The 14,753-nt window shown below is 38.2% G+C and overlaps 1 protein-coding gene across 1 annotated transcript in view; it reads right to left on the reverse strand.

Moving 5' to 3' along the window:
* Positions 1-1,591: 1,591 nt before the first annotated feature.
* The window catches only part of LOC129779019 (ovalbumin-related protein Y), a 59,841-nt gene continuing 46,679 nt past the window's right edge, over positions 1,592-14,753 (reverse strand). The window contains exons 2-7 of the mRNA XM_055786253.1: positions 6,927-7,196; positions 6,209-6,858; positions 5,973-6,143; positions 2,961-3,092; positions 2,708-2,893; positions 1,592-2,651 (exon numbers count right to left, since the gene is read on the reverse strand). Coding sequence (XP_055642228.1) covers positions 2,358-2,651; positions 2,708-2,893; positions 2,961-3,092; positions 5,973-6,143; positions 6,209-6,858; positions 6,927-7,196 — 1,703 coding nt within the window. The 3' untranslated portion in view covers positions 1,592-2,357. The remainder of the gene's footprint in view (positions 2,652-2,707; positions 2,894-2,960; positions 3,093-5,972; positions 6,144-6,208; positions 6,859-6,926; positions 7,197-14,753) is intronic.

The following is a 14,753-nucleotide window of genomic DNA, read 5'->3' on the forward strand; positions in this document are numbered from 1 at the left end:
AAAAATCTGTACCATCGAGAATACTCGTTGTAGAGAAAAATTTTATAAGGATGAACAAAATACTCATTTATTTACTACAAATACTACATTTGCAACTCATTCGTGTGTTTGATGATGCTTATACATGGTTTTTTTCTGAATTCAGACTGAAGACTGCATTTATTAGAATTTCCGAGCTGCCGCCACGATGTTCAATCGAATCTTTTGATCTCAGAATAGCGTTCATCGTATCGTTGCTGAGCCGATTTCGAAAATTATTTTTGTTCTGATTATATTTAGAAAATAATACGCTCGACGCTTGCCGAGGAGTTACCCATAGCGCCATAGTGAGAACGTTTCAAACAAGGCATCGAAGCGCCAAAAATGCGAGCGAACCGTCAATTCTTTTCAGGATAGGATTTGTCCACCAATCCTGCACATGATTGTCGTCTGAAACTGCGATTTCCGGAGTAATTTTACCTTTTGGGCACGGATTTCGTTATCCAGATCTTGTATATTCCCATCATAGATTTCTGGAAACGCCTCTAACACAACGTTAACCCTTCTTTGCATGATTTTTTTTTCTTTATTGGTGAAATAAATCAAGGTCCAGACACGATCAACTTAAGGCAGTATTCTAGTCTAGAAATTTGAAAAAAAAATTCTTCATTTTTCTGAAGTTTATGAACGAAAGAACGAAAGGTTTCAAAAGAACTGGTTCATTCAGGTGAACGGTTAGCGAACAAGGTGAGTTGATGCATATTAAGAATTATTCATTTACCGATAATAAACACTTATCCGTATCAAAGAAGAGGAGATGACTTGGAAGATGGCGACACTCTATTATCATCAATGTTTCGACGAGAGCCTGGATTGAAGGATTAAACGTTTATAGAGATTTTATTAAAAAGGTTGTTGTATAATCTAATCTATTGTCTAATATTGGAAACGTTGGTAATGTCGAAAATTTGGCAATGAATAAACTAAACTGGGTGCCGATTCTGCAACAGTAAAATACATGCAATTTAATTTATTTTCAAATTTTTTTTGATTTGAAAATCATTTTAAATTTTTTTTAAAACCGTTTGAAGCTAGCGATTGACAAGAAACTTTCAGAATTGGCCAACAGAAGAAGTGTTGTGTTCCATCAGGACAACACAAGGCCACACAATTCCAAGAGCTTGATTGGGATGTTTCGATGCATCCACCATATAGTTCGGACCCGGCACCAAACGATTATCACCCTTTTCTCGCATTAGAAAATTTCTAGAGTGATAAGAAATTGGGATCAAGAGAAAATTGTAAAAATCTATTGCTATGGTTTTTCGCTAATATGGACCAAGACCTCTATGATAGAGATATTATGAAACTACCTTCAGAAAGGCAACAAATTTTCCAACAAACGGTGTATATTTTACGTAGATCGGACAATCCGAAGCGTATTAAAAATAGTTTTGAAGTTCACCCAAAAATAATGAATTACTTTTCCCCAACCTAATATTTCTGTAGGGACGATTACTCGAAAGCAAAACACACTGTTTGCACTCCAAATCACATTTTTATCAAATCATTGTAAAACAGAATATGATAGACGAGGAATATGACTGCAAAATTTATGAAAATAGTACTCTTAATTTTTTATTCAAAGATAGAAAATAACTTAAGATTTTACATAAATAAACTAAACCTAGTTTTGTTCATCCGTCGGTTACGTAGTAAACGTTTAACGTTTAAAGTCGAAACTGCATTCATCACTGTGTGTATATGTGTTTGTGTGTAGTTATCCTGCTCCGACGTTTGCCGTGTAACACAATCGGACCGAGTCCTTTTCGGTCTCTCTATGTATCTCTAATTGAGTAATAAAAACTGCGGGCACCGGTGTTTCGTTCGTTCATAATACAATTCCAAAATAAATGGGCCATATTTTGAAAAGATTAATTGGCATCGGTCTCCTGTTGCCCCACCACTGGGAATCGCTATCGCGGTGTTTATTCATTCTACTCTGTTTCTCTAAATTATCGTCATCTTATGAAAGTGCCAGCACAAGATGCGAAAATTTTTCATTAGCTGTTGTTGTGCTCGAGGTTTTGCGATTCGCCCGGTTTTAATAGATCTTCGGTTCGGAACGTTTACGACAAAGCTGGACGTCTTGAGATTCGTGCTATTTTCTGTAATATTTCGACGAAAGTTACTTCGAATATTGCGAAGTTAAGTTCCTGTTTTGCTTTCTTCGTAGAGCTTGGGGAGGAAAGGTGCTTTCTGCTACTCTGAAAATGCTGATGAATGCAATTTCAAGTGCGCGTGAGATATGGACAACTTAACTATCTGCTAATTGCTAAAGCCATGCTAAAAATAACTATCAATTGAGGATTAAGTCTTTACTCTTCTAGAGCCGGAATGTCGGTAACCTTGCCAGCAACAACCGCTATGTCGTTGATGGTATCCCGCACAAAAAATACAAATGGCCGGTTGACGACGAATTCTTCCATATCTTCCTGATCGCTAGCGGTTTTCGCTTCAACGGTGTTGGTAGCGGAGAGAGCCAGCTCACTGCTGGCACCTTCATCTACCCGGATCGAGACGTGCTGTACCAACTCATCCACGTGGATCTTTGGTTCGTCCGTGATTCCGCTGAGGTCGGCCTTCGATGTGAATACGGTTATGAGTCCGAGCTAAAATAAAATTCATTTCAAGTTAATTAACTTAAGTATGTAACACGTGAGCAAACCTTCGTCAAAGCCTTTTCCGCCCTGCTGGTGGTGTCAATTTGGAACTTGGGTAGGCTAATACTCATTTGAGTCTGAGCGAGTCGCTGCTGAGCACTGCTCAGGCTGTGACAGTTGAAGTTGTTGATCAGATCTTTCAGTCCGTGGGGTTTATTGGGAACCATTATGAGGAGCGAGTAGCGAGTGTTCTAGAGATCCAGAAAAAAATATGTTTGATAAGTAACGAAGATCGTTTATCGACACGCAAAAACTCACATTGTATGGCAATTCGACGATTTTGGCATCCAGCTCCTGGCTTGAACCAACACCGAATTTGCCTACGGCACGCATCATTGTGACACGCTGTTCCTCCCCATTCACGTAGAATTTTCCTTCTCCCGACATAATCTAGAGAAAAACATTGAAAAATCGAATTATAACGATGATTGAAGTTGGTGATGAAGGTAAATCTAGAACCGGTCATTCATAAGAATATTAAAATTTGAATTTGGTAATGTTGATGTCAAAGATGCTGTCAATTCGAGATCAAAATTGGTCAGTGGTTGATGCATGTAGTCGAATGGCCGTGAAATCACTAACAATATTGTGCTTGCTCTTGCCAACTGGGCAAAATGTTTCGCATCAGAACTGATTCTCAGAATATGCGCGAAGTAAGCATGATGAAGAGAATGCACTGACGGGTAGAAGCCGAAGAGAAATATTAAATCAGACTTTCTCTGTTGATTAGTCTCAAAAAGGCCAATTTGGAAAACCAAACTAAACTTTCGGCCTTGCCATCTGGGAGCCAGCAAGCTGACTCATAAACCGTGAGTGACCTATTAGTGACTTTTTCCGATCGATCAACTAAATTTCATGAATTCGAGCATTGTTTCCGTGTTAAAAGTCACGTCAAAGTGCAACGCTTTTCAAACCAGATGTAAAGAAGGTATTTTTCAGCGGTGAGAGCTGCATTCACCGGTGGAAAACTGAAGGTGAAAATTTATTCCGCAGCGGTTACAGTCGACGCAGCCAACCCACCACATTCGACCCGGTTCGGATTTTCTGTTGCTGTTCTGAGTGTTCTTTGGAGCGTTTGAAATGTGATTTTACCAAAAAGATTCTTAAAAACTACTTTGATAATCAATAGGTATCGCCATAGACAGCGAGCAATCAAGAGTACATGTTCATTCTGCGCGTTAATTCGAAAAGATGCTCAAATTAGCGTTTCATTGCTACGCGACACATTCGCGCCTCTCACCAAGTGAGAGCCTTCATTCATCGACCTTTGTGAGTGTTACCAAATGCTTGTACTAAAGACATTCTTGAATTTCCGGTTATAAGCTAGCCGGTTATAATTTCGTAGTACTACGTTAACAATGCGGTCCTGTCTTGGACACCACTCTTTTTATTTTATTTGTGGCCCGCGACACCATCAGTTTTGAGGCCCCATGACCCTCTGAAAAAAGGTTGAGTACCGCTGCTCTATGGTGAATAATGGCAAAAAAATATCTGATGAAAAATTCGAAGAACGGAAGCTTGTTAAATTGCACTGTCCCAGTTTTTTTTGCCAAAACGGACGGAATATCTTTGAGAGATCTTCCATCAGTCATTATTTCTTACTTGATTACCTTTGTTTTATCAGGTATTCTAGTTTATCAGGACTAGTGTTAAGATTTGATTCAGTTAGAGTCTGGAATCACTATTTATTTTATAGCAGCGGTCGTAGTAGGCGTATCTGAAATCTTTTGACAGCAAATTCTTAGAGAAACCTGCATCTTTCGACATTGCCAAAAAAACACAACTCTAACCAAAGTACCATCCGGAGAATCCGTATGCGAGAAGGTTATCGTAATTTCCATGTCTGGTGGCCAAAAGACGTGCTCGAAGGTTGCACAACTAGGTTTTGACGAGGTACGGAGAAACATGCTGATGGATGACGAATCGTACGTGAAGATGGACATTGGACAACTCCAAGACTTGAAATTATATAAGGCCACTGTCAGAGGAGATGTCTTCAGCAAATTTTACGTTCGTTTTCGTTGAAAAATTTGCCAGGAAGTTAATAAATTAACAATGATTTGCAGCTGTGGACAGAATATCAGGGTTCTCATCACAAACAAGACAATGAACTCGGAAATATATAGGGAAGAGTGCCTGCAGGCACTTCTCCTTCCGATTATTAAGGCTCACATAGGTCCAGTGAAGTTTTGGCCTGATTTGGCAAGTTGCCAATAGAGTCGAGAGGTGCTTCAGTGGTACCGTGACAATGGGGTCGATTACATTGAAAAAGACTTCCATCCTCCCAAATTCCCCCATTTCCTCCCGATCGAAAAATATTGGGAAATTGTCAAGCGGAAATAGAAACAGGGTGCCAAAGTAACTCGGGGTGTTGCAAACATGAAGAGATTGTGGAATAAATTGGCCGCTGAGGTTGAGAGTCCAAACTTTAATGAAACGTATCCGAAGAAAAGTACAAAAATTCATCAAAACTGTAACAGAATATTTTTTTTTTTTGAAAAAAACAATCATCTGCATTTCGACATAATTTTTTGTTGTACCTTTTACCAATCCCGAAATACAACTGGTTTTGTGATTCTGGATTCTAAATGAATCATGTTTCAATGCATGTGAAGAGCTATTTCTGAGTTGCCTGACAGGAGGAAAGACTTTTTACAAGAGTGTGCCATCAGTGGAGATGCAATGAAACATTGCATTTGATCAGACTTACGTGAGCGGCAATTTAGCAAGACCTGAACCATTTCGTGCGAGATGTAGCCAAATGGTTCAGTTGCCTTCGTCTTGAGTGGAAAAAGTGAAGAAATCAGCAGCTGAGAAGCCAGTAAGCCAGTGTAGAACTAGTGCAAAATTTGACTATGTGATAATGGATGATGAAACCAACGTCAAAGCTAACTTCAACAAGCTCCCTGATCTTGAACGTGGCAAGAATACCTCATTAGGGCATGGCAAGGCCAAAGGCCATTTTGAGGCACTTCAATGCTTCAAGCGCGATGAACTAAGAAACAAAACAAAGCATGAGAAAATTAAAAGGAGCTGAAAAATATTTCGCCGAAATATAAGAAAAGGCTCAAAACAGATGACCGTAAATGCTGTGTAAAACCTTATGGATATAATCAAACGTAAAACTCCAGCGTGTTAATTCGAAACGTCGAACAAAAGATACTTCCATATGTATTTAAAGCCAACTCATTCTTCATTATGATGAATCATCCCTGATATGGAAATGAATTAAAATGTGTTTCACTGTGAGTTTTTTCTTTTAGTTTTTACCTGGAAGGGACTGGCCCAGCTTCCTCGATAGTACAGACCGTTGAACAACAGCATCTTCGATTCGCTCGAGTCCTGATCTCCAGCTTTGGCGCCAGCTTTACGACCCACGAGAGAGTTTCCACTCAATGCCGAAGCAACGTCTCCGGACAGAAAGGATCGTCTAACGTTGAACTGCAAAAAACAAATTCGCTCCTGATTATCAACTTACTAAATCGCTGAAAACAAAAATATCTTACCCTCCGCCTAGAAACCTGACTCTCAACGGCGTACATGATCTCATGTTCGTCATCGTCCAACTTTTTCAACGACAGACTGACCCTTTCTGGTTCATCCACGACCACACGATCGACGCGATCTTCCGCTACACTTTTCACAACTGGTTCGTCCAGCACCTCGTTAGTGTACTCATCCTTCTGCAGTGCGATTTGCTCTTTAATCTTGGTCGGTTCGACATACTCTTTGTCGTCGATATTTTTGTCAAACTTTGGGTTCTCATCCTCATCAACCTCATCGTACATTGTGGTAATGCCAACCTCCGACCGAATACTGTCCAGGTCCTCCGCAAGAGACTTGATTTTCAACTCCTCAAAATCGATTATGTCCTTGCTGTTGTTATTCGAAGGAATAATCTGGTTGATGGCTGCCGGAAGCTCAGAGAACTCAATTGTCTGTTCAATCGGCCCGACTGATGTCTTAGGTTCGTCGAAATTGTAATCGTTCCGTTCAATATCTCGTACATCGACGAAGTAGTTGTTCACCAGAATGTCCTTAAATTTATCATCGATTGTGTTGTTCACGTACACATAAAACCAAGTTTTCAACTGAGGCTCGTTGGCAGGATTTTGTGAACCAAGCCTCTTCAGAGACTGCTGAAAGGCACTACGAACTGCAATGTAACGACGAACCATAACGAATAAATGTCTCCCGAAAACCAAAATCATGAATTACAAATACCTTCTATCGAATCCTGGGGGAACTTCAACACATCGTAAAACTCCTGCAGAGTTTGGCCTTTCGCGCCCTCGCTGAGGATGGCCAAAATGGAGGAGAATCCAATCGGCGAGAACACATGGTTAGCGTTGGAGTCTACGCTCCCCTTGAGCAAACTGGCGGCGATAATATTGGTCGACAGACCGACCAAGTTCCGGTCCGTGGCGTCATCCCGGGAGAATCTCCGCTTCGGTAATGCGTTGATTGTACACACAAATATCGCTAGCAGCAAATCTGAAACAACCAAATAAGAAAGGGGAAAATGCAGTTAACCGGCTATAACAGAACATAGAACATAGGCAAATGAACTCGTTGGCTGATCGGATGGTATTTGCACTGACATTGAACACTATGGATTGGAATCTTGTATTTTCTGCTTTAGGGTTTCTTTTCCAACCCGTTACAATCCGGCGGCGCCTTATCCACCCACAACTTACTGTTCCACGCGACGATGAACCTAACCTTCAATGTATATGATTGCTGTTCTTGATGTTCATAGCGGATAATTTACGAGAACTTTCACAATTGATTAATTCGCATGTTAATTAGTAGCGCTTGCTACCGCTCACAGTTGTGGGCGAGCAGCTGGACGGATAAAAAACTTCTGCTCTTACCGTCTATCATATTTCTGTTTTCTTTTTTCGTTGGAATGAAATAAAGGTGGAATTGTGCAATTGGAAAACTAATCATAAAATTATTCCAGTCAGCGGCATGATTTGATGATTTTGGAAGTGATATAATAATGTTGACCCGTAATTGAATAATAAAGAGATCTATTAACATGTTTTCCTTTCTGTTGTTTTCCATCATTATTCATATTTTTTCAAATATACATGATTAACAAAAGCAACCAATTTCATCATACGTGAGTGTTAGAATAAAAAATACGATACGCTTATCCGCATCTTCCCCAAATTTTTCAGTGAGTAGAGGCACTTCCTCTTTTGTTTCGGCCATGCTGAAGTAAGGTAAATTATGTTGGTTTGTCCGATTTCGGGTGTTTTCACGCAACTAATAAATGCAAATCGATTTTTCTTCATTTCACATGTAATCAAGACGAGTTCGGGTTTGTTGAAAAGACCCAAGTCTCTTGTTGCTAATAATACCATAAGACGTTCAAATTGTTAAATTTGTTATGTTCTTTTGTGACTTTCTTCAAAAAGAAATTATGATCATGGTTTGTCCGAAAAATGATCATGGTTTATCCGGGTTTACAAATCCAGTTTTTGAATAAAAAAAATTAAATTTTCAAGTAGGGTAAATGATCTTGGTTTGTCCAGTCGAAAATATGATCATGGTTTGCCCACTTTTTTGAATGCTCTAATTCAGCGCTCCTGTGTCAAATAAGGCCTTCGAATGTTTCGAAACATATAAATGAAATTGCCTTTTACATGATTTATAGTAGTTTGATAGTATATTTTTACGAAATCACATGTTTTAAAGGATTATAAAATACACCTTCTATTTGTGTCAATGCGCCCCTCATTCGAGCTAACTTTTAATCGTTCACCAGACGATTATTTAGCACGTATTCAGACCTTTTCTGGATTACAACACATCATGCTTGCTCACCATTTGTATCGGATTTACATAGCTAAACCATTAAATTAACGCATTTTGATGAACTCAATTCTGATCATGAGTTGTCCAATTCAATAATGTTGTTTTGTCCACATGATTTCTATAGCAACCGCTTGGCGCGCTGCAGTTTGTTTATGTTTGTTTATGATGTGCTTCGCGCATAGCAGAAGTATGGTTTTTCTGTGTTGATTGTGTTGAGGTGAACACTTCTAAAATGCTGACAGTAAACTCAAGCAATGACAGTAAACTCAAGCAATGATAAATGCAACATCTAATTGTGAATTCAAATGTTTTCATTCGAAAATGGAGATTTCTAAAACCGGACAAACCATGATCAGAGGTGGTCAAACCATGATCATAATTCTTCTTTAAGGAAAATCGTTAAAAACATAAAAATTTGAATATTTTTAACACCTTATGGTAGTATTAGCAACTAGAGACTTGGGGCTTTTCAACAAACCCAAACTCGTATCGATTATGTGGGATTTTCATGAAGAAAAATCGATTTGCATTTACTAGTTGCGTAAAAACACCCCAAATTGGACAAACCAAGATCATTTACCCTAGATGTTGCATTTCTCATTGCTTGAGTTTACTGTCACCATATTTATCTATTCATAATTCAGGCTTTCAACAGAATATTGCCTTTTCTAGGGCATTTTAAATAAGAACAGCACCCAATACCAGTGCCACAAATTATCAGAGAATTGTTGGATTAGTTTTATTTAGACATTATGAAACACGTCACGATTTATTGAATTAATGGGCCTGATTCTCGAACACACTTCACGGTGGAAACGAAATGAAATGTATCCGCTGTGACAACGGTACGGTGTCGACATCTGGATACGAAATTAGTTTCCCACTAAAACCCAAATTATCTTCAGATAAAATTTTTGAATGAGATTATTATACCACATGAAGAAAACAAAGTTTTCCACTCACATTGAACACCAGTTTGATACGAAGATGTTAATTTTCGTTAATGATTTTTATTTGAAAAGTGCTCATTCTGCCTGAAAATTCATTATTATCTTCGACACTTCACTAACTCGTAAAACGTAGTTCAATTGCTGTTGACATTTCAATTTCTGCGTTCGTTGAGTTCCAATCATGGATGCCAGGGGATTTTTTCAGATGTTTTCACATTATATGAAAAAATGTCTTCACAGTCATATTGAAGGAAACTAAAATTCATAACTTTATGTTGAACAATGTTTGATAGGTCATTCAAAGTTTATAATAATTGTTGTATATAGAGCATTCATTAAACTTACCTTGAGGTTTTGAATTTTATGTCAATAAATGTGAAAAATATATATATATATATATATATATTGCGCGACCACGAACTAAATTTAGAAATGAAGTAATAAATGTTCTATGAAGGTGGGCTAGATAGATTTTAATGGAAAAAAATATAATGTATAACTCTCATTTGTCAATTTTTTAAAAAATAACTCAATTTGTTTATTTTAGCTTCGAAGTTTTTGCTAATTATTGTAAAACGGTATGTAACCGGAAAACCTTCGATTGTGAAATGATCGTGCAAAAACAAGCGAGTGAATGACACCGAGATAAAACTCTCGATTAATTACTAAGGACAAAAGTAAGCAAGTGACACTGATAAAATGTGAGCGGATGACACTAAGAATTTTTTTTGGGCCAATTTTATGAAAGAAATATCTCCGGAATGTTCACATACACTATCATACTGAAATGTCTTCACACACTTTATAAAAACGTCAAAGTGTTTTCACAAAATCAAATGTCCTCGCAGTAAGTTAAATGTCTTCAAAATGAAAACATGTCCTCAAACCTGGCATCTTGGGCTGTAACATTTTCGGAAAAATACATCCAGGAATGCCATACAAACTGATTTTTCTGTATAGTGCAAATTGTATTTCAAATATTCCGTTTTGATTCCATTGTAGGAATTTAAAAAGGTGCAAATACATTCAATTTGATGCTATTTGCAAAAATGTTTTCTAATTTCGCTCATGTTAGGAAAAATCTCATGTAAAGTTGTATTTTTTTTTCAAAAACATTTTTCATAAATTGCTCCTCATATGATTTCTTCAGTACTTAAAGAAACGGCATCACTGCCAGTATATGATGACGGATGAAAACTTAACGATTCCACCACGTTTGAGTTGCCTCAGTGTGCAGAGCTGAGTTGGAGATGCGATTGGCCTTAATAAGAAACATTGCTGCTTTGTTGATCACTCGCGCAGCTCAGTGGAAGCTATCAGTACAATAAATTATGCGTTTGTTGAACAGATTTAGGGTTTGCTATGAAGTATGCGTTTGGTTGGTTTGCCAATTTAAAAAACAAATAAAGAACAAATAAATCATGTCTGTTTCATCTTCTTCTTTGTTTGTCAATCTTTCGATACATTTGTCACCGATAGTCAAATAAAATTTTATCATAGAATTCGGTTTTATTCAGAAAGGCAATAAAATTTGTTTCTTGAGTTTGACCTATATTATGTCGAACTCGAGCACCTTTGGTATGCTGAAAATCTAGCAAAAATTAGCTAACAGATATGGGGCGGCCCCTGAAACAGGACCATAAGGGTTGTTTTTATTCCGTCAATTAAATAGGAGTGAGTAAAGAAAGTGTGATCAAGTCGGAGATGTTTTATCCAACGGATGATGTCAGTTGGAGGACAGGGAATATCTAAAGCTCCTTTTTTCTACCCTTGCCAGTCAGCTTGTCGATGGCTGTGTTTCCGAGAACTCCAGAAAAACCAGGAATCCAAAAGAAAATGTTTTTTTTTTTTCTAAAAAGTGTGCGTTTGTTGTTTGGTTCAGCTTATCAGGGGTCTGTTCCGCGCAGCAAAGCCTTGATAAAATAAAAACAAAGATGAAAAGCATGCAACATTGCGTCAAACGAGAGGTATAAATTATTTGACTCCGTGACTTTCTTTTTTAAGCTTTACTCTAGACAGCAATCAGTGAACACCATATGTTGAGGATGAGACTTAATATGAAAATTAGAATCGGCTGTTTGTGGTCCTATGTTACTATAGCATTCGTGTTCAACTTCCTTTTTTTCAGTTCATCAATTCGTTTCGTATGGTTTATCGTTTCATTCAGAAGAATAACCCGTTTGAGTTTATGAGCACAGTTTAAAAGCCCCCGCATACTACAGACTTTATGTCAACCAACAGTTTGGTCGGGACGGCCTTCTGGTGCAAAAACCGACCCAACTGAATCGGCGTAATGTGCGCACATGCATACCTCTCCGTACTGATTAAGAAGCCGACCAAACTATCGGCTCACAAATCAGTCTGCAGTCTGCGGGGCTCTAAGTCCGATCATTTTTGTTGGATAAGTGATTAAGCCTGGTTGATAATTGAGTTATAAATTAAAATATCTGAAAATAAACCGTTCAATTTAGTCCTACTAGTTTCGATAATTGATATTTTCTGCACCAACTGAATCATGATTTGCAAGCAAACCTCCGAGCGGCTGGTCTGCGTATAGTTTTGGTTAGCCAAGCAGTGCGAATCGAATTATATCGTTGTTGCGCGTTCGTTGGCTCAACGAAATGAGCTAAAAAAAATGAATTTGCCCAATCAATAGATATAAATGAGCTAAAATTTCGATCCATCACCGTTACAAAGCGATGTAAATCACCACTTTCATGAGATCATTTCGCAATGCATATTCCACGTGCCCATGGGCTCGGAAAATGGGCATCATTTTTTCGCGTCGAAACGCACGAGCTCCCACCCTACCGGAGAACCGGGCCGCGCCCCGGGACATATGTTTCGCATTCTTAGGCTAACGATGTTTCTCCGATTACATCCCACCATCGCGTCCATTGTAGTCGTTGTTTCATCGCTCTTCTCCGAGAAGATTATTGCTTCATCCCATTCAGAGTGGTGCATTAATTTATGATCGGCATGTTGAGCTCCGAAGAAGATTGTGGTACACAAGCGGTTCGATGTTTGGGATTGAATTTTTTTGCCTTTCTGCTTGGTCAATCGCTTGACTAACCGTAAATTACGCAGGCTGCCAAGTGCTACTCATAATGTTCGCTTACCGCCAGACCCAGTGGCCCACGCATTGGTTGAGTGAAATTGAAAACCACACGACAGAGCCGATATTATTAAATTCTATTGTTCAAAATGGGGATTATTTTCGAGCATATTCCAATTGTTTTTCTTATTCATACAGATGTAAACAACTTCTTTCACCCGAAGATATCCCGATATCCTCTATCACAGAAAATATTGCGTACTGATTAATTTTTTTTTTTGTGAGTGTCCCACCAAATACGCTCTGGTGGCTTAGAGGATTTGAGTTGAACACACTGAGTTGAAGATTATGGACTTCGAACAGACTACACTCTGTCCAACTTCTATAAGGACAGGTGATGATCTTGCTGCTTTATGTCATTGTAAACAAACAATGATTCAATTTATATTCTAGTGAGTAGGTATTGGTGACTACCACACACTGCAAAATGTTCGTATGTGTGTGTGTGCAAGCGCTTAGCGGAAGCGAATGTTTTTGTATTTTTCAAGTGTCAAGTTTCTATAAGACCAGTTACATTTTCCGTTATTTTAGTTGTTTTGATCAATAAATCTGGAAAATGTCGATGGGAAAAGTGCTCACGGAGAAAGAAGAAAGACAATCCGATGCATTTCACCAAGAAAACGTTGGTATCACAGAAATTGATCGTCGGATTGAACGATCCAATCAATAGTGCTCAAGGATACGGTAAGAAGGAGAGAGGTCCACATAAATCGAAGCTCTCTGACCGGGATAAGCGGGAAATAGTTAGAAAAACTTTGAATACCTCAAAACCGCTTATGCAAATAAAGCAATTTTTGAATTCAAATGTTTCTCGGGTGACAATTCGTCAAGTTTTGGTAAAAAAAAACTTCACATTAAGAGGGCTTAAAAGATTAAATCTCCTCATCTTACACCATCTCTCATCGGGAGATGTCTTAGTTTTGTCAAAGCTCGCATGAACCGACATTAGGACATGACATTAGGTTGTGACAAAGAATGTTTCCAAAAGAATACATTTTGCTATATACCATAACGGAAAGTTCTTCAATGTATAGGTTCACTGTTCACTGACGAAAAAAGTTCAATTGGTCCTGATGGTTTCAACGGGTACTGTCGTGATTTACGAGAGGAGGAACAGTATTTTTCAACCAGGAAATTGGGTGGAGGTCCGTGCATGGTTTGGGCGGGATTCTGTGCAACCGGGAAGCTTTCACATCATTCAAGGATTACATACATGTTCTGGAATCCTCTCTCCTACCGTTTTTGCGTGGATATCGTCACACAAAAACTCACATTCCAGCAAAAAAATGCTACTATTCATACCAGCAAGGTAACTAAGCAATGGATTAAGGACCAATAACTTAATTTTTTGGACTGACCAGCTCGCTGTCCAGACTTGAATTTTAATATTTAAACCTTAATTGACACAGCTAACCTTGCTATGAAATGTCAGATTATTAAACAAATGCAAGAACTTCTTCGTTAACCAAATGCTTTGATTCGGTTGTTCAAGAAAGCATCAAAAGAGATGCATCCTAACGAACACAAAATAGTCTCAGAGCGGTCAAACATCCGACTGGAAGTCATGAATGTTAATTTATTGTCCTCAAAATTGATGAAATCGCTGTCGTTATTTTTTGGTAAAAATGTTGAACCCGTGACATTGATCTCCTTGTTTCCGCGAATTTATACGCAGAAGTGGCAATTAATGTTGGAGCAGAGCTACGACTGCTCGAGTCGTTTTGAGTTAGAAAAGGAGCTGCTTTTTTGATTTGAATACGTGTTATACCTACTAATTCCTGAAATGTTCATACTAGTCATCATGGCATCAAAATGCGACTTATCGATTATATGATTATAATGCCATAATTTCAAAATTGTATACGTCGATTCGACAGCAACCGTGTTTATGTTATAAAATGACACTATAAGGTTTGATTAGAATAATCAGTTAGAATCTGGAATCACTGTTCGTTTTATAGCAGCGGTCCTAGTAGGGGTATCTGAAATATCTTTTACCATTTTTTTTAGAAACCTGTATCTTTCGACGATGAAACGTTGATCCGTTTTCTTTTGAAATTTTTTTTTGAAATTTGATTTAGGACACCATATTAAAAATACTGCTTGGTCAGGTACTAAAATCGCGAAATTGCTGAAAGTTGCTGAATCGACCGTTTACGTTTT

Source organism: Toxorhynchites rutilus, chromosome 3, assembly GCF_029784135.1.
Source record: "Toxorhynchites rutilus septentrionalis strain SRP chromosome 3, ASM2978413v1, whole genome shotgun sequence".
Taxonomy (NCBI): domain Eukaryota; kingdom Metazoa; phylum Arthropoda; class Insecta; order Diptera; family Culicidae; genus Toxorhynchites; species Toxorhynchites rutilus.